At 51.0% G+C, this 27,357-nt stretch overlaps 1 protein-coding gene across 1 annotated transcript; it reads right to left on the bottom strand.

The window, feature by feature from the left end:
• Positions 1-10,000: 10,000 nt before the first annotated feature.
• Positions 10,001-26,447, bottom strand: NUFIP2 (nuclear FMR1 interacting protein 2). Its single transcript, XM_039319026.1, has 4 exons — positions 26,261-26,447; positions 17,679-19,415; positions 13,222-13,254; positions 10,001-12,011 (listed from the first exon to the last, which is right to left on the bottom strand). Exons 1-4 carry the CDS (start codon positions 26,364-26,366, stop codon positions 11,959-11,961), a joined length of 1,929 nt encoding a protein of 642 aa, XP_039174960.1. The 5' UTR covers positions 26,367-26,447; the 3' UTR covers positions 10,001-11,958.
• Positions 26,448-27,357: the final 910 nt, after the last annotated feature.

The raw sequence follows: 27,357 nt of genomic DNA, 5'->3' as shown, positions 1-27,357 counted from the left end.
CGCCCTCTGGGGCGGGGCGTCGGGGCGACTGCAGGGAAGGCGGATGGGGGCGAGGCGGGGCTTCTGCGGTCGCCCCGGCAACGGCGGAGGGCGCCGCCTCCTCCTCGCTTTTGAGGCGGGAGCGGCCCGCTGAGGGAAGGGAGAGCCGCGCGGCGGCCGAGGGGAGAGGAGGATCGGCGCTGGGCTGCCCCATGAGGGGGTCGTTTCTGGCAGAATTGGAGGGTTTTCCCTCAGAAAAGGCCTTCTCGGACTTAGTTTTTATCCTAAGTTTGGAGCTGGGTAACTGCTCTGAGGAAAAACGTCGCCTCAAGTGTTGACGCCAGCCCTTCAGAGTAGTCCAGCCGAAGAGAACCAAATAATGCTCATAGCTCTTACTACTTTTATTAAAACAGAGTCTTGCCAGCCTCAATGTGCTCCCTCCTCAAAAGAAGTCACCTCCGAGGCATTTTTCCCCAATTACATTTCTGCCTCAGGCTTCAGGGATCTCCTGGTGGTGGCTTTTTCCTCCAGTCCAGTCTCTCAAAGTTACACTATTCTTACAGCCTGTTAGGAAGACTTCCCGCCTTTTTCACAGGCAGGAAGACTTCGACTTGAGACCACCGTTAGGTCTTCTGTCACTAAGCGATGTGGTCATTAACTGAATTCCGCCTGATTTTTACAAACTTTTTGGGTCGCGGTTGTTAAGTGACTTACATGGTGGTTAGGAGACTCTCATTAGGTTGTTCACACCCAATTTTACAATCTCTTTGCCACATTGTTAAGCGAATCGTGCAGTCGTTAAGTGAGACATGTGGTCGTTAACTGAATCTGCCTCCGCCTCCCATTGACTTTGCTTATCAGAAGGTCACAAATGGCAATCACAGGATCACAGGACACTACAACTGACACAAGTACATGCCAGTTGCCAAGTGGCTGAATTTTGATCTGGGGGGGGAAATGCTGTTACGGTCATAAGTGTGATGACCAGTCATAAATCACTTTTTTCAGGGCAATTATATTCTTTTTATTTATTTATTTATTTGGTTTCTATAGCCAACCAGCTCAAGCAACTTAACTCTTGGTCGCTTATAACATATATATAATCTCCTGCTATTTTTTTTAAAAAGGGTTATTTCAGAGAATGAATATCTCATAAGAATAAGAAAATTTTAATTCGTTTTCCCAATAATATCCCATTATGTCTAATTGCCTCCAAAGCTGGGAATAATGTATTTCCCAGGATTTCAGAGCCGACAGAATAAAAAGTCTAACTGTGCTCAAAATGGTACATAATCAGTGCCATTTTAATACCAAGAAAAACAAGAGCTAATAAATACGCTTGCTGGTATAATACAATAATAATTTGGAAGATTAAAACCCCATTGGGAACCATAACCCAGAAAGACACCATCTGAGACCATCTCAGAGTCCTTACCATTCTTTACAAATTTAATCATTACATTATCAAAAATATCTAAGGGGAATTAACAGAGGCGTCCCTGCTAAACTATGTAACCATTGTGAAGCTATACATATTCATTGTTACCACATTTAATTCTTCTCCAGCGTCTCGTAGGGATTGTTAACCATCTATTAATATCACCATTAATTTGTGTAATGGCATTTGAGATACACAAGTCTATCAACAAAGAGATTTTACTGGAATAATTAGTCCTGAATATTTTAGAAAATCCACTTTCCCAGCTTACAGGCAATCATTTCTTAGGTTTATAGTACCTTCAATATTCCCAAACCAATTAAGGAATAGTCAGATATTATCAAATACTACAATTTATCTATGAAAACTAAGATGGACCCTGGTGTATCTCTTGGAAAAACAATTGCAGGACAATTACTCTATATTATGCTATAAAACAGTTCGTTTAGCAACCATTCAAAGTTACAACGGCACTGAAAAAAGTGACTTAGGACCGTTTTTTCACACTTACAACCGTTGCACCATCCCCAGGGTCACGTGATCAAAATTCAGATGCTTGACAACCGGCTCGTATTTATGACGGTCACAGCGTCCTGGGATCACGCGATCCCTTTTTGCGACCTTCCAACAAGCAAAGTTAATCAGGAAGGCAGACCCACTTAACATCCACGTCACTAACTTAACCACCACAGTGATTCACCTAACGACTGCTTTGCTTAGCGACAGAAATGTGGAGCTCAATTGTCATAAGTCGAGGACCACCAGTATAGGAACTTTCTGAGATTCAAACCAGAGCATCCAGTTCTGGATTCCAGTTCACAGCCCTTCCTTTGGCCTGTCATCAACTCCCAGATGGGAGGATGGCACTGTTGTAAGCCTTCTCAAATTGTGTGGAATACAGGTTGTCTTCCACTTACGACCATAATAATAATCATAATAAAGTTGGAAGGGAACTTAGAGGTCATCTAGTCCAACCCCCTGCTCAGGTAGGAAACCTAGATCATTTCAGACAAATGGTTACCCAGTCTCTTATTAAAGACTTCCAGTGTTGGAGCATTCACAGCTTCTGGAGGCAGGTTGTTAATAATAATAATAAAGTTGGAAGGGACCTTGGAGGTCATGTAGTCCAACCCCCTCCTCAGGCAGGAAACCCTGTACCATTTCAGACAAATGGTTATCCAGTCTCTTATTAAAGACTTCCGGTGTTGGAGCATTCACAGCTTCTGGAGGCAGGTTGTTAATAATAATAATAAAGCTGGAAGGGACCTTGGAGGTCATGTAGTCCAACCCCCTGCTCAGGCAGGAAACCCTGGCTGTCCAGTCTCTCTTAAAAACTTCCAGTATCAGAGCATTCACCTCTTCTGGAGTCAGGTGGCTCCACTGGTTAATTGTTCTAACTATCAGAGAATTTCTCCTTAGTTCCAGGTTGCTTCTCTCCTGGATTAGTTTCCATCCATTGCTTCTTGTCCTGCCTTCAGGTCCTCCTGCTTGAGCAGGGGGCTGGACTAGAAGACCTCCAAGGTCCCGTCCAGCTCTATTCTATTCTGTTCTATTCTATTCTATTCTATTCTATTCTAAAATTAGCAGAGGTCCCCAACCTATGGGACCATGGCCCACTACTGGACCATAACCTCTTGGCCACTGTGCTGCGTAAGTGACTGGCCAGCGCACAGGCGCACTTATGCTTGTGCCGGCGCTAGCCGAGCCCCGAGCCGTGCACCAGTGCTAGCCGAGCGCGCATGCTTGTGGCCCTGTTTGCATGCATGCCACATTTCCACATGTGCGCATACACACATAAATGTCCCTACCACTCCTTTTCCCACCGGCCGTCAACCCAGAAAGGTCAGAGACCTCTGAAATACCGATTGCCCCCTAGTCAACTTTGATTCTTGGCGATTTCAAGCTTTCATCCAACTTTCATCAACAGGAAGTCTTTTGTCTTTCCCTTCTTGCAAAATATTTTGACCTTTGGTTTACTCTTCCACCCCAGGATGGCCCGCTAATCTTCTGCCGGTGAATTAACCCATCCTTCACCTGCTTTGCTTCCCAAAATTAGTCAACGCCAGCTGTAACCAGGAGTTGCCACCTAGAATGTTGCGTAATCTAAGTTTATTTGGTTTGGATGATTGTCACCGGCCTGTTTTTTACCCAAGATTACAGAATCCAGGAACTGCACGCTGCTCAGAGTTGATTGAACTTCATAAACCCCGCAGCGTAAGTCAGTGCAGGAGCCCCAAAGTTATGTTGCTAAGCGAAACATTTATTTGTCCCGTTTTACAACCTTTCTTGCCACCATCGTTAAGCGAATCATTGCAGTGGTTAAGTTAGTAACCCGGTTATTAAGTGGATCCGGCTTCCCCTGCTGACTTTGCTTGTCAAAAGGTCCCAAAAACGGATCACGTGACCCCTCTGGACCGCTGAGACCGTCGTAAATACGAGTCAGTTGCCAAAGCGTCCGAATTTGGTTCCCGTGATCACGGCAGACGCTGCAACGGTCGTAAGTGTGAAAAAACAGCCCGGAGTCACTTTTTCAGTGCCGTGGAACCTTGGAACAGTCACTAAATGAACCGCTGTAATTTGGGGACTGCCTGTATGGAGGTGCATTCGTACTCAAGAGCAAAATGTCAACAAAAGGACAACACACACTCAAAAGAAAGAGTTAACAGGAGCCCTCTGTAATCTTGGTGAACTTTTGCCCAGGAAGAGCGGAAGAGAGAAAGGATTTCCTGGTGGAGCTTTTTCTCTTTCGAATCACCACCAGGAAAAAGATCCAAAGGAAATAGATCGGATTCTTTCTCTTCTCTAACCCCCAGGAGCGCACTTTGGGTGGTGCCTGCAGCGACAACCATGTGCTGCTCTCGGGATCAACGCGTGCAAAGTTGGAAATCTTCATTTGTTTCCTCAAAAGGCATCTTTCCAAGGCTGTTGGGCTATGCCAGGGATGTCCTTTCACGCTCAGAATAGAGCTGGAAGGGACCTTGGAGGTCATCTAGTCCAACCCCCTTGCTCAGGCAGGAAATCCTATATTATTATTTCAGGCAAGCGGCTGTCCAGTCTCTTCTTAAAAGCCTTCAGTGAGGGAGCTTCTGGAGGCAAGGAGTTCCCCTGGTTAATTGTCCTCCCTGTTAGGAAGTTTCTCCTTAATTCCAGGTTGCTTCTCTCCTGGATTAGTTTCCCTCCGTTGCTTCTTGTCCTGCCTTCTGGTGCTTTGGGGAATAAGTTGGCCCCCATTTCTTTGTGGCAGCCCCTCAAATACTGGAATACTGCTATCATGTGTCCCTTAGTCCTTCTTTTCTCTAGATTAGCCATACCCAAATCCTGCAGCTGTTCTCCATATGTTTTAGTCCAGTGATGGCGAACCTTTTAGAGACCGAGTGCCCAAATTGCAAACCAAAACCCACCTATGCATTGTCAGGTGCTGGGTGGGTGTGGCCCATTAGGTGGGCGTGGCTGTGGTAGTAACAGCAGACTAGGTGGGACTAAAAAGTTCAATCAATCAATTCCAACTTTGCAAGATCTTTATTTTTCCCCCGCAAGAAGTTAAAATTGACTGATGGATTGAACCTTTTTTTTTTTTTTGCACATGGCAGTGGAGGCCTAAAGCGAAAAGGTTTTATAAAACCCATCTGAAGGCTTAGGGCTGGGGCGACGGCGCGCGTGCCCACCAAGAGGGGTCTGAGTGCCGCCTCTGGCACCCGGGCCATAGGTTCGCCACCACTGGTCTAGTCTGCATAAACCTTTGATCATCTTAGTTGCTCTTCTCGGCACTTTTTCCAAAGTCTCACCATTTTTTATTTTTATTTTTTGTAATGTGGTGATGCAGGATTCCAGGCGTGGTCTTACTGAGGCTTTATAAAGCCGTGCTAATACTTCACATAATTTTGATTCTATGCCTCTGTTTATGCAACCAAGGATTGTGTTAGCTTTTTGGGCTACTGCTGCACACGGCTGGCTCCTGTTTAAGTGATCGTCCACTAGGACTCTGTCAGAGCGTGCAGTCTTCTTGCGCAAGATAACCCAGGAGTAAACACAGAAAACAGTGGTTTGTATGAAATGGTGGTTTACCCTACACTATCTACAATATGATACGCCAGGAACAGTATAAATACACATGCTAATACAAACCACAATTACAGCAGGAAACGGGAGAGAGAATCCATCAGCAGAGCCTTCCAATAATAATAATAATAATAATAATAATAATAATAATAATAATAATAATAAAGTTGGAAGGGACCTTGGAGGTCATCTAGTCCAACTCCCTGCTCAGGCAGGAAACCCTATACCAGGGGTAGGCAACCTCGGCTCTTTTATGACTCATGGATTTCAACTCCCAGAATTCCTGAGTCAGCATAGCTTCTGGAGCCTGGCACTGATCCTGGGGCTTCCGCTGAGCCCTGACAGCCCTGCAGCTCCAGCCGTCTCTCGCTCAGGCTTGTGCGGTGCTGCCACCGGTTCAGCTCATTCCCCTCCCCCGCTACCACTGTTCTAGGATGTTCGCATACCACCTGCCAGGTGCCAATGTGCCACAGGTGGTACCCGTACCACTGGTTGAAAAGCCCTGGTGTAAAGGAAGCGGGCGCTGGTTGCATACACACAACCTTGCAAAGGGTGTTTCCCATCCCTTCACACGTCCCCTTCACGCAACGCGTGAAACAGATTCCAGATGGGGGTAAACCAGGGGTGTCTAACCTCGGCCACTTTAAGCCCCATGGACTTCAACTCCCAGAATTCCCCAGCCAGCCATGCAAGCTGGGGAATTCTGGGAGTTGAAGTCCATGGGGCTTAAAGTGGCCAAGGTTGGATGCCCTACGGATAAACCAAATCATAGGTAGAATTTGAACTCCGTGCACAGAAAAAAACCCCGGACCCATTTATAACCAGCCTACCCTTTCAAACAGGATCAAAGGGGTGAAGAAGCGGAGAAAAAAGGGGGGGGAGCCAGGCCTGGGGCTTTTGAGGGAGTTGTGCTGGGTGTGCAAATTTGGCTTAAACCGCTTCCCTGCCACACTCTGAAACACACACTCGAGAGAGACACAACAAGCATCAGCAACCATTCTCGAAAGGAAGGGGAGAAAAAGGCCTACCCTCCATTTTTGGTTGGACCTAACATGCCACACAACACACACACACACGCACGTGTGCACAAGCCAAGCCTCTGAATTTTGATCACACGACCACGGGGGGGGGGGGGGATGCCGCAAAGGTTGTTACCTGTGAAAAATGGTCATTCAATCACTTTATTCAGTGAGTTTGAATGGTCACTAAATGAACTGTTGTTAAGTTGAGAACCATTTGTCTATTTGATGGGCACTAAGTTGTCAGTCCCTGGCCAACAAAGTGACATTTCATTCCGGGACTCAACAAAATCCAGTTAAGAGCAGACGCCCACCAAAGCCGCAATTGAGTTTGAACTGAGTGGGCCAGTACCCTAAAACTAAGCCCAATGGAACACACACTGTCAAGGTATTGATTTAACAGCTAACCAGCTTATGTAACGTAAGATGTAATGATGAGAATGGCTCAGCAGGGTCTGTCTCTTTACGAGCCAGCAGGGTCTGTGTCTCTTTAAGAACCTTTAAGAGCCAGCAGGGTCTGTGTCCCTTTAAGAGCCAGCAGGGTCTGTGTCCCTTTAAGAGCCAGCAGGGCTTTATTGACTGTGATGCTAAGGAGGTTATATTGATGTTAAATTTGATTACAGCCGCTAGGTTGTTAATAGGACAATATTGGAAGAAGGAATCTTTGCCTACTTTACAAGAATGGTTTCATAAAGTTTCGTATTTGGCAGAAATGGCAAAGATTTCGGCTTTCTTAAAGGAGCAATCTCAAGAAAAATTTTTTGCGGTATGGGAAAAATGGATAAATTTTATACAACATAATTTGGATATGGAAAAATATTATTTAGCCTTTTTATAATTTGTAATGATTGTTTTTTCTTTCTTTCTTTCTTCTTTTTCTTTTTTATATATATACATTTTTTACGTATTATTATTCATATATATTTTTTTTTATATATATATATGCTTTATTCTTCGTCTACTTTCTTCTTTCTTCTTTCTCTCTCTCTCTTCTCTTTTTATTTATTTTTTTTTCTTTTTTAGTATATATTATTCATTTTAAAGTTTATGTTATGTATATTATTATTATATATATTATTACTGTGATTTTTATTATTATTATTAATTATTTTATAAATTGCAAATGTTATTTTTAAAATATTTGTTAAATAATCCTATATTCAGTTCTGGGAAGTCGGGGGGGGGGGTGGGGTGGTTGGGGAGGGGGGGGGTGGATTTTTATTTGTAAAACTTTTGAAAAATTTCAATTAAAAAAAAAAAAAAAAGAGCCAGCAGGGCTGTGTCCCTTTAAGAGCCAGCAGGGTCTGTGCCCCTTTAAAAGCCAGCAGGGTCTTTAAGAGCCAGCAGGGTCTGTGCCTCTTTAAGAGTCTTTGTATAAAAGGAAGACTCTGCTGCTCTCTTCTCTTTCCTGCTGTAACTGCTCTGTGTTGGACCCTGCTGTATTAGCACATGTATGTATATTGTTCCTGGTGTATGATATTGTAAATAGTGTAAGATAAACCAACATTTACTATAGACCACTGTTTACTGTTTTTACTCCTGGGTTATCTCGCGCAATAAGACTGTGCTCTCTCTCTCTCTCTCTCTCTCTCTCTCTCTCTCTCTCACACACACACACACACACACACACGTACACCCCCAAAACGCACACTTCCCGGACTGCATCCTGAAGTAACAAGCAAAGTTCATGGTTCAGAGTTATGATGGTTACAGTACAAGTTGGGAAAGACTCGTGTGTTGGGGGGAGGAGGCGGCCCATCGGATTAGTGTCCAGGCCAAAAAAAGGGGAGGGCAAACTTTTTCCAGCGTGGATCAAGGGCAGGGCACAACTGAAACCTTAAAAGTGAAAAACGCTCCCCCTCCCACAAACACACAACTCACAAAAAGGCACCAGAGATGTGAGCAAGCTGAAGAGATGCAAAAACGGTCTGAGCAGGGGGGGGGGCATCTTTACAAAGAGGAAGGCAATCAATCATGCTGAAGATGAAGGCTCAATACAGGCAGGCCTCAACTTACAACGGTTCATTTACTGACCGTTCAAAGCTACGACAGCACTGGAAAAACAAGTGGCTCATGACCCCTGACTCACATTTATGACAGTTTTGCAGAGTCCCTGGGGGGGGGGGTCACGTGATCCCTTTTGCAACCTTTGGACAAGCGAAGTCCACACGGAAGCTGGATTCGCGTTAACAACCGGGCGACTAACAAATGCAATGATTCACTTAACGATAACTTGGTAAAATGGGGCCAAAACTCACTTTAACTAATGTTCCACTTGGCAACGTAAATTCTGGGCTCAATTTTCATCGTAATTCGAGGACTACCTGTACATTGTTTCTTTAAAAAAAATTCTATTTAATTTTTTTTACCACCACCAGAGATGCAGGATGCCAGCCCCCCCCCCCACTAGCTTCTTCTAAACGGGGGGGGGGAATCTACCCATTTGCTGAACCCCGACTCAGATGTCCAATCCCCAACAGCGCTTTAACCTTACTGGAGAACGTGGGAGATCTCTGACCCCCACGTGCCCCTTCCACGTGACACCCGCCAAGAGGTTGGCCCTACCCAATAACCTGTCCCAGTTCCTTGTTCGGGTTCTGCCGCCCTACAGGAAATGCAGCAGTGCCCTCAGTTAGGTTGGCTCTTGGCGTGCCACTTGAAGGCACCTGCTCAACAGGTTGAGCTGGACACACCTGGAAGAGCCACGGGTGAGCGATGGCGGGGCGCCCATACCGAAAGCAAGGTCACCAGGGAGGCTGATGAACTTGGACACTCCTCCATTCAGATTAGAACAGAACAGAGCTGGAAGGGACCTTGGAGGTCTTCTAGTCCAGCCCCCTGCTCAAGCAGGAGAACGTACACCATCTCAGACGAGTGACTACATAGCTAGCCTCTTCTTAAAAATCTCCAGTGATGGACTGCCCACGATTTCTGGTGGTAAGTGGTTCCACTGGTTAATTGTCCTCACCGTCAGGAAGTTTCTCCTTAGTTCTAGGCTGCTTCTCTCTTTGATCGTCTCGGTCCAACACAACGTGGACCTCAAGAAAGTAGACACCAAGGTGGGGGGGAACATCCCGAAAGTTGAACCATTTTCTTGCACCTGAGAGAGAAGACGGACCCTGGAACGGTCTACCTGCAGGGGGGGGGGGAAACGCAACAGGTATATTTGCAACCCAGCAGATCAGCAGGAAGCCACCATCTTCTCACCCAGAGCTCCATCGGTGGTAGCTGCTTCTTCTCGAGGGGGGAACGGAAACGGGCTGGCCAGCGAGCCAGCACACAACCCTTTTTTACTCTTCACAAAGCACACAACCCTTTTTTACTCTTCACAAATAGGAGATGTTGCATGCTCACCACAGGTCAAAGATACCTCTGCAGCAGAGGTCACCAACCTTTTCATGCTGGCGACACACACACACACACACACACACACACACACACACACACAGAGCCCTCTATACATTATTCTTCCCCCCAGCCCCAATTATCACAAAATTCAACCAAGGAGGGTTAAAAGAAGAGTTTCTGTTTAATCAGCGGTCAAGGCTTTGGCGAAAGGATTTCCCCCCCCCCCAAAAAAAAAGAGAGAGAGGAAAGTTTAAAAGAAGGGAAGTTTACATGTAAGGGGGGGGGGAGAGAATATTTTGTCCATAGTGGAGAAGGACCAGACCAGACTCCCCCACCCACCCTACATCGTCTTAATATGGGAAAAGAATTAAATTCTATTTGGGGAACAGGAAAATAGAGGTTTAATTCTGGGGGGGTTAGGTTAAAGTTCAGAGTTGGGTCCGCCATGATGCGCAAAATAAAAATAAAAAAAGGATCAATCACCCAGCTGAATCCTGGGGGGGGGCACCAAGGGGGGGGGCAGGAAGCAGGGATAGAAGCGGTACGATCAGCAGTAAATCCTAGCAAAATGAAAGCGGAAAAAATAATCTCGGGAGCCGTTTTTCAGGCGCAAATAAGGACAAAAATTTAAAACAGCGGCAGACCCTTCCCCACTTGAGAGATCAAGGCAACCCCCCCCCCCGAAAGAGCTTCATGGGATCCAAATGTGTAAATCTCCCCCCCCTGTACTCCCCCCACCACCTCTGTAGGGCCCAGCCACATCTGGGGATTGTCTGTGAAAGCCTGATGTGGGGTTCAAAAGCCCTTGCTTGTCCTTTGGTCTTATTTTGGGGGTGGGGGGGAAGCAGCTTCCAATCCAAGACCCCCTCCTCAGACCTGGCTGCAGCTGTGGACGCCCCCAAGCCCACCCACCCAACAACCCTGCCTGCTCCACCGTACAAAAACATTAACCAATGGCGCGAATCACGCAAACTTCGCCATTCGAGGGGGGGGGGGAAGCAGGTCAGAGACCTCAGAAGACCCCCTCAATATGTGTGTGTGTGTGTGGTGTCCAGATTTAGCACCAGGGTGAGAAAGCAGCCTTGGGGGGGAGGGAAGTGAGGGGGAGACACACACCCCCAGGAGGAGGGGGGGAGGGAAGCTGGTTCAGTTTTAACTTTTATAAATTAATTTCCGTTACCAGTTGCCACGTGCATGGGGGGGGGGGGAAAGAATCCACGGGTTCACACATGCAGTGCGCACTTGTTAGCAGAAAAGAATTGCCAGCCGCTTTTCGAAGGAGGGAAAACTCAGAAGAGATCCAGGTGTGTTTTTTTTTGGCCTGATCCGGGGGGGGGGGGAAAGGAGGGGGGGAATCCCACGTGAAAAGGATGGAAGGAGAGTCCGCTGAGCCGCACAAACACGCACTCGCACCCTGACCCTGGATACCGTCTTAAAACAAGGCTCCCTCGCTCGCCCCCACCAACCACGGTCAAGGGTTTCGAAGGTTTTGCAAGAACATCACCCCACCCCAAAGGGGAACCCAGTCTTTGGGCGAATGTCTGAATTCTACTCCCCCTCCCCCTCAGGGTGGTGGTGGGGAGTCGTAAGGATTCAAAATTCCTCCCCCCCCCAGTGAACAAAAAGCAGGGTGCGGAAGCGTTTCCTCCAGGTTAGGGGGGTTACCGACAATTGCAAAGCCCCCCTCCCCCAAAAAAACCACAATGACAAAAACCTGACACGCTTCTGCTGGCGATGCTCAAGAGCTACGGGACAAGCTAAGTCTCTACCCATATCTGGTCTTTCTTTCTTTCTTTCTTTCTTTTTGTTTTTTTAAAGAGGAAGAAGGGGAAAAAAAGAAAAGAGAATAAAAACGAAATGGGGAAGGAAGGAAAAAAGGGAAAAAAATCTGGCAAAGATCCGGAGGCTTAGAAGTGGGGTTTAAATAAACCAGGCAGGAGTCTCTGCCAAGTAGGTGTTGTCTTAGGTGGGTGTGCATCGGTACACACACACACACAAAGAAGGGAGGATCCTGCGGTTCGGATTCAGGCGGCCGGAGCTGACCGGCGACGCCCCCCCCTTGGGGACAGCCCCCAGGGCTGGCCAAGGGTCCAGCGGACACCGTCCGGCTGATGCTCAGGTGCTGGGGGGGTCCAGGCCTTCAGCGTAAGTGATTATCCGTTTTGGGTCTGGAAAAGGAAGAAGAGGGTCCGAGTCAACCGGACGGCCAGTGTGGCATTCGCGCACGCCCCCATCACACCAAGAGTCCGCTCCCTTAAGTCAGGGGTCGCCAAACTTGGCCTCTTTGAGGACTTCAAGTCCCAGAATTCCCCAGCCAGCTTTAAGCTTATGGCCTTCAACTCCCAGAATTCCACCACCACAAGGCCTGTGGCCTTCAACTCCCAGAATTCCTCAGCCTTAAGGCCTGTGGCCTTCAACTCCCAGAATTCCCCCACCTTAAGGCTTATGGACTTCAACTCCCAGAATTCCACCATCACAAGGCCTGTGGCCTTCAACTCCCAAAATTCCTCCGCCTTAAGGCCTGTGGCCTTCAAATCCCAGAATTCCTCAGCCTTAGGTCCTGTGGTCTTCAATTCCCAGAATTCCCTGCCTTAAGGCCTGTGGCCTTCAACTCCCAGAATTCCACCTTAAGGCCTGTGGCCTTCAACTCCCAGAATTCCTTAGCCTTAAGGCTTATGGACTTCAAGTCCCAGAATTCCACCACCACAAGGCCTGTGGCCTTCAACTCCCAGAATTCCTCAGCCTTAGGTCCTGTGGCCTTCAATTCCCAGAATTCCCCCATCTTAAGGCCTGTGGCCTTCAACTCCCAGAATTCCTCAACCTTAGGTCCTGTGGCCTTCAATTCCCAGAATTCCTCAGCCTTAGGTCCTGTGGCCTTCAACTCCCAGAATTCCCCCATCTTAAGGCCTGTGGCCTTCAACTCCCAGAATTCCTCAGCCTTAGGTCCTGTGGCCTTCAACTCCCAGAATTCCCCCGTCTTAAGGCCTGTGGCCTTCAACTCCCAGAATTCCTCCGCCTTAAGGCCTGTTGCCTTCAACTCCCAGAATTCCTCCGCCTTAAGACCTGTTGCCTTCAACTCCCAGAATTCCTCCGCCTTAAGGCCTGTTGCCTTCAACTCCCAGAATTCCTCCGCCTTAAGGCCTGTGGCCTTCAACTCCCAGAATTCCTTTAAGGCAACTCCCAGAATTCCTCCGCCTTAAGGCCTGTGGCCTTCAACTCCCAGAATTCCTCAGCCTTAAGGCCTGTGGCCTTCAACTCCCAGAACTCCCCAGCCAGCCAGGGGTTCGCCCCAAATCTCCCACTGCCCCCCCCCACAATAACCATGCGCTCCCCCCCTTGGGGGAGGACGGAAGGAGGGAGACCCACAGAAGCCCTTACCTCGCTTTTGCAAATTACAAATAGATTCCATTTCTGCAAGAAAGAGAGAAAAACGGTGGTTAATGCTTTGGAACGGGAAGGCAGTCCTCACTCAAGCACGGGAACCGGGAGGGGATTTCCCGTCACTAAGGAAGGCGGTCATACTAGATGTCCTATATGACCCCATTGTTAGCCACAGCAGCCTGAAAGCTCACCAAGGGAGCCCAACGTGGCCACAGCCAAGCAAGACAGTTGTTGTGAGTTTGGCCCCGTTTTACGACCGTTTTTGCCACAGCTGTTAAGGCAGGGGTCTTCCAACGTGGCTCTTTGATGACTTGTGGACTTCAACTCCCAGAATTCCTCAGCCAGGATGCTTTAAGACAGGGGTCTTCCAACGTGGCCCTTTGATGACTTGTAGACTTCAACTCCCAGAATCCCTCAGCCAGCAACACTGACTGAGGAATCCTGGGAGTTGAAGTCCACAGGTCTTAAAACATGCGTCTCCCATCTTGGCCCTTTGATGACTTGTGGACTTCAACTCCCAGAATCCCTCAGTCAGCAACACTGACTGAGGAATTCTGGGAGTTGAAGTCCACAAGTCATAACAGTGCCAAGTTTGAAGAGCCGTGTTAAAGGAATCCCTGCACTTGGTTCAGTTAGTGACCCGGTTGTTAAGTGGCTTCCCCGTTGACTTTGCTTGTTAGAAAGTCACGCCAGGGGGGGTGGATCCTGTGAATCCAGGACGCTGCAACCGTCGTAAACCATCGCTGCAAGCGTCTGAATTCGGATCACACAACCAAACAATCGTAAGGTAGAAACGGTCACGAGTGGCTTTTTTCCCATTCCATTGTAACTTCAAGCAAATGAATGGCTGTAAAGTCAAGGACTTAGCTGTATTCCTGTTGTTAAGTGAGGATTGGGAGTTTTTACCCAAGGCCCAGTCAGCTAGCAAGCCAGGCAGGCAGGCAAGGTCTGCAGGGTGGGGTGAGGTTGGGGTGGCAGGGCCAGGAGTGGCTGCTGTCCCGCGTGGGAGTGCAAAATTGAGTTGTGAGCAAGTGGCAAACTGCGTATTACGTGACTTCTTGACGCTGCGAACGTTGCTAACAGGACGACAGAGCCGGGAGGGACGTTGGAGGTCTTCTACACACACACACACCCCGCTGAAGCAGGAAATGCTAGTCAGGGATGCCCAACCTTGGCAGCTTTTAAGAATTTGTGGACTTCCACTCCCAGAATTCCCCAGCCACACACCCCACACGCCCAGTTGGTAAGACTGCCCAGGTTATGCCAGATCGCTGTTGTTGTTAAGCAAATTCAGCTTTCCCCATTGACTTTGCTGGCTGGGAAGGTGATCCCAGCGCACTGTAACCATGCTAAATACACCCTACTTGCCAAATGGCCCAAATTTTGATCACAGGATTGGGGGAGCGCGGCGACCGTTCTGAGTGTTGGAGTCCGGTCAAAAGTCACTTGTCCCAGTGGGGTTGTTAACTTTGAGCCAGCTGGCTGCTGTCTGCAGTTGGATGGGCTGCCCTTGGAGACTAGTGTTCTGATCTACCAAAGCAGGGGGGTGGACTATGGCCCCTTTATGACCGGTGGGCTACAACTCCCAAAATTCTTCAGCCAGCATGGGTGAGGGCCATCCTGGCCAGGCTCCGGCCATTGGTCAACCAGCCAGGCGGTGTCCCATTCCTCCATCAATAGATCCATTCCCAAGGCCAAGCTGACCCCCTTGGAAAAGGCCGCATCAAGCAGGTCAGAGGAGACCCAAGGGAAACCCCCACACCAGGGAGCAGTCAGTCCACCCAACGGCCCAGGTGTGCTGAACTACCAATCAAGCACAGAGGGCACACAAGGGGACAGAACAAAAGCACCAGGCGCTGCAGTTTAGTCCAGCCATTAAGGCACCAGGCTAGAAACTTGGAGCCTGGGAGTTCTAGTCCCGCTTTAGCTGTGAAAGCAGCTGGGTGACTTTGGGCCAATCACCGGGAGATGGGGAGTTCTAGTCCCGTTCTAGACAGGAAAGCTGGCTGGATGACTTTAGACCAATCATCAGGAGCCTGGGAGTTCTAGTCCCGCCTTAGCCCTGAAAGCAGCTGGGTGACTTTGGGCCAATCACCGGGAGACGGGGAGTTCTAGTCCCGCCCTAAGCATCAAAGCTGGCTGGGTGACTTTGGCCAATCACTGGGAGACGGGGAGTTCTAGTCCCACCCTAGGCATCAAAGCCAGCTGGGTAACTTTGGGCCAATCACCGGGAGACGGGGAGTTCTAGTCCCGCCTGAGGCATGACAACCAGCTGGGTGACTTTGGCCTAATCCGTCTGTGTCCGCCAACCCACCTTACAAAGGTTGTCGTTGTGTGGGAAAGAGGAAGAGGAAGGAGAACTCACTTTGACTTATTCATAAAACTCATAAAGAAATAAAATAAAAAAACCCACCGTAGGAACACAAGTCCTGCAGGAGCCGGAACCTGGAGAGCAGAAAGAGGACACCCCCCCCCTCGGTAGGTAGGAACTGGAGGGCTTCTCGGCCAAAGGGACCGCCACCTGCAGTTGCACCCGCCAGAAAAGGCCAGCCTTCCACAAAAAGACCCCACCACCCATTTTATAGGCCCCATCCCCATCAAGGACTTCAGCAGGCCTTCTGCTGGCTGAAGAAGACCAGGGGGAGGGTCTGCCCTTGGCCAAGACCCCCAGGGCTCAGCTCACTCTCCACCTCACGGGGGCCAGTCAGAAAAACGGGACGTGGTTCAACCTGACCCTCTTTCCCAGGCTCACAATCCCTCGCTGGCGGCAGAACACACCCTTTCCCTGCAACACGCAATGCACATTTGCGTTGACCGCCCAACCCAGTTGTTATAAAGGGCCCAGAATCCCCCCCACTAAGCAAAGGGGGGCTGTCAAGTGAGGTCTGCTGGATTCTACAATCTTCTGGCCACGATCGTTGATCAAATTGCTGCGGTTGTTAAGCAAATTCAGCTTTCCCCATTGACTTTGCTGGCTAGGAAGGTGATCCCAGCGCACTGTAACCATGCTAAATACACCCTACTTGCCAAATAGCCCAAATTTTGATCGCAGGATTGGGGGAACGCGGCGACCGTTCTGAGTGTTGGAGACCAGTCAAAAGTCACTTTTCCCCAGTGTGGTTGTTAACTTCAGTCACTAAGTGAAGGACGGAAGGGTCAAGGACCATCTGTATGTATGTACTGATCCTATTCTTCCCACTGGCTGCTTTGATAATGAACAATTTCCAAAGTCCACCCCTCAAATATCCCCACACTCGGGGTCCCCACCCAGCAAGAGAGGGGCTGAGAGTCCAATCCACCTTTGAAGGACCTCTCCCATTTCTGTGCCTTCCTCCGGAAAGACTCAACCCAAGGGAGGGCTGCAGCCCCTAATACAGTGGTTCTCAACCTTTTTAATGCCGCGACCCCCAACCGATCGTAAGTCGAGGACTACACAACCGGTCGTAAGTCGAGGACTACTCAACTGGTGCAGCGCCGTTTGCCGAATGGGACTTTTGGCGGGCTCAGCAGGGCAGAGACAGCCTGCACAATTCCTATTGGCTTTTGAAAGCCAATAGAATTAGACTCTATTCAAGAGAGTCTATTCTATTGGCTTTCAAAAGCCAATAGAATAAAAGGGAGTAGCACAGCTAAGGAAAAGGGGGAAAAAAATGGCGGACTGTGTTGTTTGGCGACCCCCGTGAAATGGTCGTTCGACCCCAAATGGGGTCCCCACCCTCAGGTTGAGAACCACTGCCCTAATAGAATCAGCACTGCCCCCGGTAAAAGGGGAATTGGGGATTTAAAAAGGATTACAATTTGAGAGGGGTGGAGAAATAGACAGTAGTCCTCAACTTACAATCGTTCCTTTAGTGACCGTTCAAAGTTACGACAACACTGAAAAATGTGAGTTAGGACCGTTTTTCACACTTCCGACCGTTGCACCCTCCCTAGGGATACGTCATCAAAATTCACACGCTTGGCAACCGACTCTCACTTACGACGGTTGCGGTGCCCCAGGGTCACGTGATCAAAATTGGGACATTTGGCAACCCTGGCTCGTATTTATGACGGCCGCGGCATTCTGGGGAGGGTCACGCGATCCCCTTTTGCAACCTCCTGACAAACAAGATCCGCGTAACAACCGTGTGACTAACTTAACAGACACAATGATTCACTTAACGCCGACTGTGGCAAGAACATTTGCAAAATGGGGCAAAACTCATTTAACAGCCCTCTCGCTTAGCAACTGAAATTCCGGGCTCCATTGTGGTCTTAAAGTGAGGATTAGCTGTCTGACTGGGCCCCTCTCCATGTCCTGGACCCCAGGGAGGCCAAATACCAGCACTGGGGGAGGCAGGGCCCAAACACCTCCTACAACCCTAAGCTGGACGGCAGCTCTCTAGAATGGCTGGGGCTGATGGGGACGGGAGTCCCTCCCAGCGGGGAGGGTGGAAGGAAGCCGGGACCGTTACCTTGGATGTGATACAGAACAGCTGCCTGCAGGTCAAACTCCCCCCAGCTGGCTTTCCTTTCTAGACTGCTGGGGGGGCTCGGCTCTTTGGTGGAGGCTAACAAAGTGTTCGTAGGCGAAGGCAAGCAACTTTCCACGTGGTAGTCCTTGGCGAGGAACACAAAGGCCCCCGCCCCCCCCAGCTCAGCCTGGGGCAGGCCCCCCGGCAGGTGGGGCTCCAGCAGCAGCTGGCTCTCCTCCCCAGCGGCCCCCAGCTTTAAGAGGCCGCCCAACAGCTGGGGACTAGTCCGTCTGGCCAGCTCGTAGGCCTTGGGGAAGGCCGGCGGTTCGGGTCCGGCGGGAGGCGTCTCGGCCCCGCGAGGAACCAACGTGGCAGGGCAGGAGCCCTGGAAGGTCACCTCGGCCCCCTTGGTGTCCGTTGGCTTCCTGGCCGAAGAAGTCTCTGGGCCCGCGCTGGGCTCGTTTATAAACGATAACCCCCACTGGTTCTGGAAGATATCGCCCAAGTTTTGCTGCGTGGCCAGGAAGGGGGACTCGGCCACGCTGAACAGGCCGTGCATATTGGAGGGGTAGACGAAAAGACTGGACTTGGGCTGCTCGCTGGCGACGGCTGAGGGAGCGGCGTCCTGGCAGGCCAGCTTGGAAGAGGCCGAAAGGACAGTACTAGTAGCTGGCACCAGTAGGGTCTGGACCCCGGCCGGACACCCCCCGCGGTCCGCCCCTGCCAACAGGGGCCCGTTGGAGAAGCTGGCTGATGTAACCGACTTCATGGCGGACATGGGGACCTGGGGGAGGCGGATGGAGGGCTGGGCTGGGACCTCCCCTGCGGAAGAGGAACACAGGGAGGAGGAGGAGGAAGAAGAGGAGGAAGAGGAGGAGGAGAGGGAAGGAGCCGCCTTGTTGAGGTTCTCTTTCACTTTGCTCGCGTAACTGATTTTGGGAACGATCTTGGCGCTGCTGTTGTCCACGGGGAAAACCGGGGGCGGCTTAAAGAGGGTCCAGGAATCGTCCTTCGAGGAGGACACCGAGACGTGCTTCCCCTTGGCACGCTCCTCAAACTTCTTGCCGGCCGGTCCGACTTTGGCCTCCGCGGCCTTCCGAAGCATGTCCCCGACGCCGACTGGCTTCCCGCGGCCCACCCCCGGGGGCTGCTCGCACTTCCACGCGGGCTTCAGGCCGTCCAGCCGAGGAAGGCCGGCCTTCGGGTCTCCGCCGCCGTCGGCCCTGCAGGGCTCCGGCTCCAGCTTCGAGGCCAGGACCGGGCTGCCCGGCACGCTCTTCTCCTGCCCCAGACTCAAGTTCTCGCAGCCCTTGACGCTGTTGCGCCGTCCTTTCCGCTTCTTGGGCGTGGTGTAGCCGTTCTCGGAGCCGCTGCCGTCGTTGTCGGCCCCTTTGCCAGCGCAGCCGTTGGTAATGTACTCAGAGCCGTCGGCCAGCATGCCGTTGGGGATGTTGGGGTGCATCTCGGCTTTGTCCCAGGGGTGACCCTCTCGACCGGCGCTCTGGTTGCATCGCTCGTTCTTCCTGTCCAGGCTGCTCTTCAGGGTGAAGGTCTTGGTCTTCAGGCCAGCTTTCACGAACGTCCCACCTTTCGCCGTCTGCTTGAGAGACAGGCTGAGCTCTCTGCCGGGCTGGCTGCCGTTGGGGACCACGGAAACGGGGGCCGGCACGTCGCTGGCACCGGGAGATGTCAGGAAGGAGTCTCGGTCGCCGACGGTCCCGTTGACCTCGCCATACTCTGCAGAAAGGGAAAAGGGGATTAGAGAGACCTGCAAGCTCAAAGGAGGCCTTGGCAAGACCCCAAGACACGCCGCAAAGGCTTAAGGCAGGGATCTTCCTTATGGACTTCAACTCCCAGAATTTCCCAGCCGAGCATGCTGGCTGAGGCATTCTGGGAGTTGAAGCCCACAAGCACGGGTCTTCCAACGTGGCCCTTTGATGACTTGTGGACTGTAACTCCCAGAATTCCTCAGCCAGCTTATTTCAGGGGTCTTCCAATTTGGCCCTTTGATGACTTGTGGACTGTAACTCCCAGAATTCCTCAGCCAGGCATGCTGGCTGAGGAATTCTGGGAGTTTGAAGTCCATAAGTCATCAAAGGGCCAAGTTGGAAGACCCGTCTTAAAGCATGCTGGCTGAGGAATTCTGGGAGTTGAAGTCCACAAGCACGGGTCTTCCAACTTGGCCCTTTGATGACTTGTGGATTTCAACTCCCAGAATTCCTCAGCGAGGCATGCTGGCTGAGGAATTCTGGGAGTTGAAGTCCACAAGCAGAGTCTTCTAACTTGGCCCTTTGATGACTTGTAGACTTCAACTCCCAGAATTCCTCAGCCAGCTTATTTCAGGGGTCTTCCAACTTGGGCCCTTTGATGACTTGTGGACTTCAACTCCCAGAATTTCCCAGCCAGGCATGCTGGCTGAGGAATTCTGGGAGTTTGAAGTCCACAAGTCATCAAAGGTGCAAGTTGGAAGACCCGTCTTAAAGCATGCTGGCTGAGGAATTCTGGGAATTGAAGTCCACAAGTCATAAAAGTCATTAAAGGGCCAAGTTGGAAGACCGCTGTCTTAAACCCTCCTGGCTGAGCAATTCTGGGAGTTGAAGTCCACAAGTCATCAAAGGTGCAAGTTGGAAGACCCGTCTTAAAGCATGCTGGCTGAGGAATTCTGGGAATTGAAGTCCACAAGCACGGGTCTTCCAACTTGGCCCTTTGATGACTTGTGGATTTCAACTCCCAGAATTCCTCAGCCAGGCATGCTGGCTGAGGAATTCTGGGAGTTTGAAGTCCACAAGTCATAAAAGTCATCAAAGGGCCAAGTTGGAAGACCCGTCTTAAAGCATCCTGGCTGAGGAATTCTGGGAGTTGAAGTCCACAAGTCATCAAAGGGCCAAGTTGGAAGACCCTTGCCTTAAGGCCCTGGACACCCCAAACTGCCAATGCAGGCTTGCTAAGAAAGCATTTTCCCCCGTGTACAAGCCTACTCTATTGCTTTTGCGGTGGCATCGCTCAAATTTGGCCCACGCTGCATCCAGGACAGGGTGAGGAGAAGGAAGCGCTCCTGACAGAGACAGGAAGGTACAAATGGATTCTGGAGGATGCAGATAATAAACTTCTGCCCTAGCTAGAGCACATTTCAAATCCAAAATAAATCTGGGCACCCAACAGTGTCCAGGAACCGGGACTCCTTAGATTCGCAGAGAGGGATGCTGCAAGAAACGAAGGAGAAATATGATGCCGATGATGACAGCTATGGGAGAGCACGGAAAGGACTGTCTGTTTCTGGGAGCTGTCTGTAGGTAATCCTCAAGTTACAACCGTTCGTTTAGTGGCCGTTTGAAGTTAGAACGGCCCTGGAAAAAAGCGACTTGTGGCACTTTCACGCTTACAACCATCGCTGCATTCCCAGGATCACGTGATCAAAATTCGGCTCGTATTTATGACAGTTGTGGCTTTTTCCAACCTTCTAACAAGCAAAATCATCGAATCTGCAGATGACACCAAGCTGGCAGGAATAGCCAACACTCCAGAAGACAGGCTTAGGATACAGGAGGATCTGGACACACTTGAACACTGGGCGCTATCTAACAATATGAAATTAAAAGGTGAAAAAAGTAAGGTTCTACATTTAGGCAAGAAAAACCAAATGTACAGGTATAGTATAGGGGGTACCTTGCTCAATAGTGGTAACTGTGAGAGGGATCTCGGAGTCCTAGTGGACAATCATTTAAATATGAGCCAGACGTATGCTGCAGCTGCCAAAAAGGCCAACACAGTGCTAGGCTGCATTAACAGAGGGATAGAATCAAGATCATGTGAAATTAATACCACTTTACAAGGCCTTGATAAGGCCACACTTGGAATACGGCATCCAGTTTTGGTCACCACGATGTAAAAAAAATGCTGAGACTCTAGAAAGAGTACAGAGAAGAGCAACAAAAATGATCAGGGGACTGGAGGCTAAAACATATAAGGAACGGTTGCTGGAATTGGGTATGTCTAGTTTAATGAAGAGAAGGACGAGGGGGGACAGGATAGCAGTGTTCCAATATCTCAGGGGCTGCCCCAAAGAAGAGTCAGTCAAGCTGTTCTCCAAAGCGCCTGAAGGCCGTCAAGAAGCAACAGATGGAAACTGATCAAGGAGAGAAGCAACCTGGAACTAAGGAGAAACTTCTGACAGCAAGAACAATTAACCAGTGGAACCACCTGCCTCCAGAAGCGGTGAATGCTCCAACACTGGAAGTTTTTAAGAAGAGACTGGACAACCCATTTGTCTGAAATGGTATAGAGTTTCCTGCCTGAGCAGGGGGCTGGACTAGAAGACCTCCAAGGCCCCTTCCAGCTCTGTTATTCTGTTCTGTTCTGCTTTAGAGGCATCTAAAGTGAACCTTGATGCTGAAAAACTGTCTGGGGGGGGGGGAATCAGCAACGGATCTGCACATTTTAAGAAGCTTTGGCCCAAAGTGGATCTTCTTTGACTGGTCCCCAAATTGCCTAGTGTGAGTTTCTGTAACTTTTGAAGATGGGCAGGAAAAAAACAAAACAAAAAACCTTGTTCTAAGTCAGTGGTTCTCATCCTTTTTAATACCATGACCCCCAACCGGTCGTTAAGTCGAGGACTACTCAACTGGCGCAGTACCGTTTGCAGAATGGGACTTTTGGCGGGCTCAGCAGGGCAGAGACAGCCTGGACAATTCCTATTGGCTTTTGAAAGCCAATAGAATTAGACTCTATTCAAGAGAGTCTATTCTATTGGCTTTCAAAAGCCAATAGAAGGGAGTAGCACAGCTAAGGAAAAGGGGGGGGGAAATGGCAGACTGCGTTGTTTGGCGACCCCCATGAAATGGTCGTTCGACCCCAAATGGGGTCCCGACCCACAGGTTGAGAACTACTGATCAAAACCATTAAGAACAATAACAAATAAAACAAAAATCAAAAAACTCATAAATGCTACGATGATGCGCTCTGGATCAACAATGACCTCACCTTCAAAATCAGCAGAATTTATTGGATCATCTCCCCCCTCCCCCAATAATTTTTGGAACTCTCTGCCCAGCTTGTTCCCTGGCGTCCTTCGTGATTGATTAGCTGTTTATTACTCCATGAGGACAAGTCACTTCCAGCCATAAAAATGTTCTCCCAAACGCAGTCCGTGCAAAATGTGACGTTTGTGTCGTGAGAATTTCATGTGGAAACAGGCCTTAACGTTGGAACTAACCTCCCTAAACTTAGGACAGGCTTTCTAATTATTTCCTTAATATTCTTCGTGCCCAGTGGGACATGGGTCTCTCCAGTCCAAAGATTTAGAGTTCCATTTATCCAAAATAATCCATGCAGCTGTGCAACATCTGCTCTGCAAAAGGAACAAGCTTTCCCAAATTTGCAGGAAAGACTCTTTTTTTGTTGTTGTTGTTGTTTGGGGAAAAAAATGCTAATTAAGACATTGGAGGAAAGGAGCTGTGTGAGTCCAAACTTGGGACCTGCTAGATCCATTTTCATCCCACAAAATGCCATTAAAGAAAGCTACGCGTTTTTAAATTTATAAAATAGAGTTCTCCAAAGCAACTTGAAGGCAGGACAAGAAGCAACGGATGGAAACTCATCAAGGAGAGAAGCAACCTAGAACTAAGGAGAAACTTCCTGACAGTTAGAAGAACAATTAACCAGTGGAACCACCTGCCTCCAGAAGCGGTGAATGCTCCATCGCTGGAGGTTTTTAAGAAGAGACTGGACAGCCATTTGTCTGAAATGGCATAGGGTTTCCTGCCTGAGCAGGGGGTTGGACTAGATGACCTCCAAGGTCCCTTCCTACATTATTATTATTAAATTACAACCATTTATTTAATGACTGTTTGAAGTTACAGTGGCATTGAAAAAAGGGACTTAGGACCATGCTAGCTCAGGAATTCTGGGAGTTGAAGTCCACGAGTCATGAAGGGGGCCATAGTTCCCCCATGCTGGCTCAGGAATTCTGGGAGTTGAAGTCCACGAGTCATAAAAGAGCCAAGGTTGCCTGTAGTGGGAAACAACTAAGCCCAAAGTGGCTGAAATGCAGGAAGCCACAAACATGCTGGACAAACCACAAGTGGGTTGGTTCACACAAACATGCACACACACACACAGACACACACACACAAAGAAAAATGGACAGGCCCCATTGCAACATTTAGTGCAGCATGTGAACCAGGTGGCACACTAGATTCCTTCAGGTGATCTTTGCAAGCTCTTTCAACACAACACGGGTGCCGAGTTCCCCATTTGTGGTCTCTCTGAGATTTAAGTGCCTGGGCTAACCGCACAAACAGGGAGCTGCCAATTCCTGACCAACAATTACAACACAACACAAAAGACAGGAGACTTTCAAGCTCTACCAGCTGGGTCCAAGCCACAGTTTTTCAAACTTCTAGAAGCCTTGGAAATTTTGATGGTAGGTCAAGGTCTACCTGGATCCGCCTGGTTATTTTTCCTCACAACGCCCCTGCAAGGTGGTTTGGTTGCCCCCAAGCTGGGTGCACGCAACGGGCTGAGTTCACAAGCTCTTGCCATGCATCGAACAGGCTCTACCTGCCCCCCACAGGTCACCTGGCTGCAATGGTTCATTCCCTCCCCCAATGGCAATTTAATGCAGGGCTCTCCAAACTTGGCCACTTTTTAAGACTTGTAGACTTCAACTCCCAGAATTCCCCAGCTAGCATGGCTAAATGGGGAATTCTGGAAGTTAAAAATCCACAATCCTTAAAAGTTCCCAAGTTTAGAGACCTCAACCTTAATGGACTGGACTCTTGGTAAGACAGCCGAGTGCACTGTGCTTGGGGCATCGCTGGGGAATTCTGGGAGTGGAAGTCCACCCCTCTTAAAGCATGGCTGGCTGGGGGATTCTGGGAGTGGAAGTCTACCCCCTGTAAAGCATGCAGGCTGGGGGATTCTGGGAGTGGAAGTCTACCCCTCTTAAATCATTCTGGCTGGGGGATTCTGGGAGTGGAAGTCCACCCCTCTTAAACCACGGCTGGCTGGGGAATTCTGGGAGTGGAAGTCCACCCCTTGTAAAGCATACAGGCTGGGGAATTCTGGAAGTGGAAGTCCACCCCTCTTAAAGCAGGCTGGCTGGGGAATTCTGGGAGTGGAAGCCCGCACCTCTTAAAGGTGCCAAATTTGTAAACAAATAAACAAAAAACCTGCTCTAAGCCTTGTCCAGGAACTTGGATCCATGGTGGGATTTTGGGGGGGGGGAAAGATCCATTCCATTCAACACAAAAGGGGTGGCAGACATAGACCTTAAGCCCCTTCCAGAGGAATGCAACTACAAGTCCCAGGTTCAGCGAATAGTCTGGACTACCCTGCTTAGCAGGAAGGACAATTGGTGTAAAAACATCTGGGAAGCCCGGAGGCTGGAGAAAGCCAGACTAATAAAAATGCCTGGTGCTGCAGCCACACATACACACCCCACACCCCCAGGCACACTCCGTGGGGCTCCCCTTCCCCGCTTCTACCTCCCACTGAAAGCTGAACCGCAGATTGTGGGCCTGCTGGACGGATTATGGGTCCGGCTGCGCGGTCTGAAAGGCCAGTAAGGGACTGGTCAGCTGGGAGAAGGCCCGTCCAGCGTTTCAGGCCCTGGGCAGTTTTAAGATGGGAGGATGGACTTCCACTCCCAGAATTCCCCAGCCAGCCTGCTTTAAGAGGGGCAGACTTCCACTCCCATAACCCCCCCAGCCAGCCATGCTTCAGGGAGTGGACTACAACTCCCAGAATCCCCCACCCAGCCTGCTTCAAGAGTGGACTCCAATTCCCAGAAGCCCCGCCCAGCCTGCTTCAAGAGTGGACTCCAACTCCCAGAAACCCCCAGCCAGCCATGCTTCAAGGAGTGGACTCCAATTCCCATAACCCCCAGCCAGCCATGCTTCAAGGAGTGGACTCCAACTCCCAGAATCCCCCACCCAGCCTGCTTCAAGAGTGGACTCCAACCCCCAGAATCCCCCAGCCAGCCATGCTTCAAGGAGTGGACTCCAATTCCCATAACCCCCAGCCAGCCATGCTTCAAGGAGTGGACTCCAACTCCCAGAATCCCCCAGCCAGCCATGCTTCAAGGAGTGGACTCCAACTCCCAGAATCCCCCACCCAGCCTGCTTCAAGAGTGGACTCCAACCCCCAGAATCCCCCAGCCAGCTTGCTTTAAGAGGGGCAGACTCCAACCCCCATAACCCCCCCAGCCAGCCATGCTCCAAGACAGGGCCGGAGTTCCCACCTTGCCGCGCGGGGCCTTCTGGGCCTTGTAGTCCACCCCTCCCGGAGCCCCCCCCCCTTCCAAGGCCGCCCCTCCCCCTCCTGGGAGCCCCCCAGCCGGCCTCCCCCTCCCCTCCGGGCCCTTCCCTCGGACTAGGCCTCCCTCCGCCGGGCCGCCCGGCAAGGCCCGGCCGGCTCGCCCAACCTGGCGGCGGCGGCGACGGCGTCGGGCAGGCCGCGCCGGGCTGAGGCGGGAAGGTCAGGCGAGGCCGGGGGGGGGGAGGTGGTCTGTCGCGGGAAGAGCGGCCCGGCTCCTTCCCTTCCCCCTCCCTTTCCCTTCTTCCCCCCCCTCCCCTCCCCCAGACCTGCTGCGTGTCCGGCTTCGGGCGGGGGGCCCGCGGTGGGGGGGCCCGGCTCGGGCGGGGGGCGCCCCTGGCCGTAGAAGAGCAGCGGCGGGGGGGGCGCCGCCATCGGGCACCGGCCGCCCTTCCGCTCGCTCGCCCGCCCGCCCGCCGCGGAAGGGAGGAGGAAGGGAGGGAGGCCGCCGCCGCTGCCGCCGCTTCCGGCCCCGCCCAGGCAGGCAGCGAGGGGGCTCTTCCGGCTCCGCCCCCTCCCGCGATGTCCGCCCGGCCCGACTCAAGGGCGCTGCCTCGCGCAGAGGCAAGCCCCGCCCACGGCACGCCCACGGCACGCCCCCCGCGGACGTGGACAGCAGGGAGGGAGGGAGGGAAGCTGGGAGACTTCTGAGCCTATGCTCCCCGCCGGGCCAGGCTGATGGGCGCGGCGGTCCTTCTGCTTCCAAGCCCTCCCGCCCTCCCGTCCCAGATTCCCACAGCAGGGGAAGGGGCTGATGGGCATGGTAGTCCTCCTGATTGGATGGGACGGGACTCCCATGCCCATCGTTCTCCACCAGGAAAGGGAGGGAAATGGATGGGCATGGCAGTCCATTTCCTTATTAGGGAGCTCCGGGTTTAAGGCCACTCCCCGCTTTCCAGGTTTGGATAGGACACCAGAGCCCATAGCTCCCCACTGGGAAGAAGAGGGAGAGGATGATGGGCACTGCAGTCCTATTTCAGGTATTGCAGCTCTGCGCCAGGAAGAAGAGGGAGAGGCTGATGGGCATGGCAGTCCTTCTACCGCCCCCCCCATCCCAGACTCCCAAGCCCATACTCCCCGCCAGGAAGGGGGCTGAGGGACATGGTAGTCCTTCAGTGGCACCAGGTCCAAGATCCCTCCCCCATTCTCCAGGATTGGATGGGACTCCCATACCCATCATTTTGCACCAGGAAGGGGAGGGAGGCTGATGGGCATGGCAGTCCTTCTACTTCACCCCCCCTCCCATCCCGGACTCCCAAGCCCATACTCCCCACCAGGAAGAGGGCTGAGGGACATGGTAGTCCTTCAGTGGCACGAGGTCCATGATCCCTCCCCCATTCTCCACGATGGGATGGGACTCCCATAC

The sequence above is a fragment of the Crotalus tigris genome, unplaced genomic scaffold (genome assembly GCF_016545835.1).
Source record: "Crotalus tigris isolate CLP2741 ecotype Arizona unplaced genomic scaffold, ASM1654583v1 scf7180000021948.665609621:419813, whole genome shotgun sequence".
NCBI classification, from domain to species: domain Eukaryota; kingdom Metazoa; phylum Chordata; class Lepidosauria; order Squamata; family Viperidae; genus Crotalus; species Crotalus tigris.
This window is presented reverse-complemented; position numbering and strand designations above follow the sequence as displayed.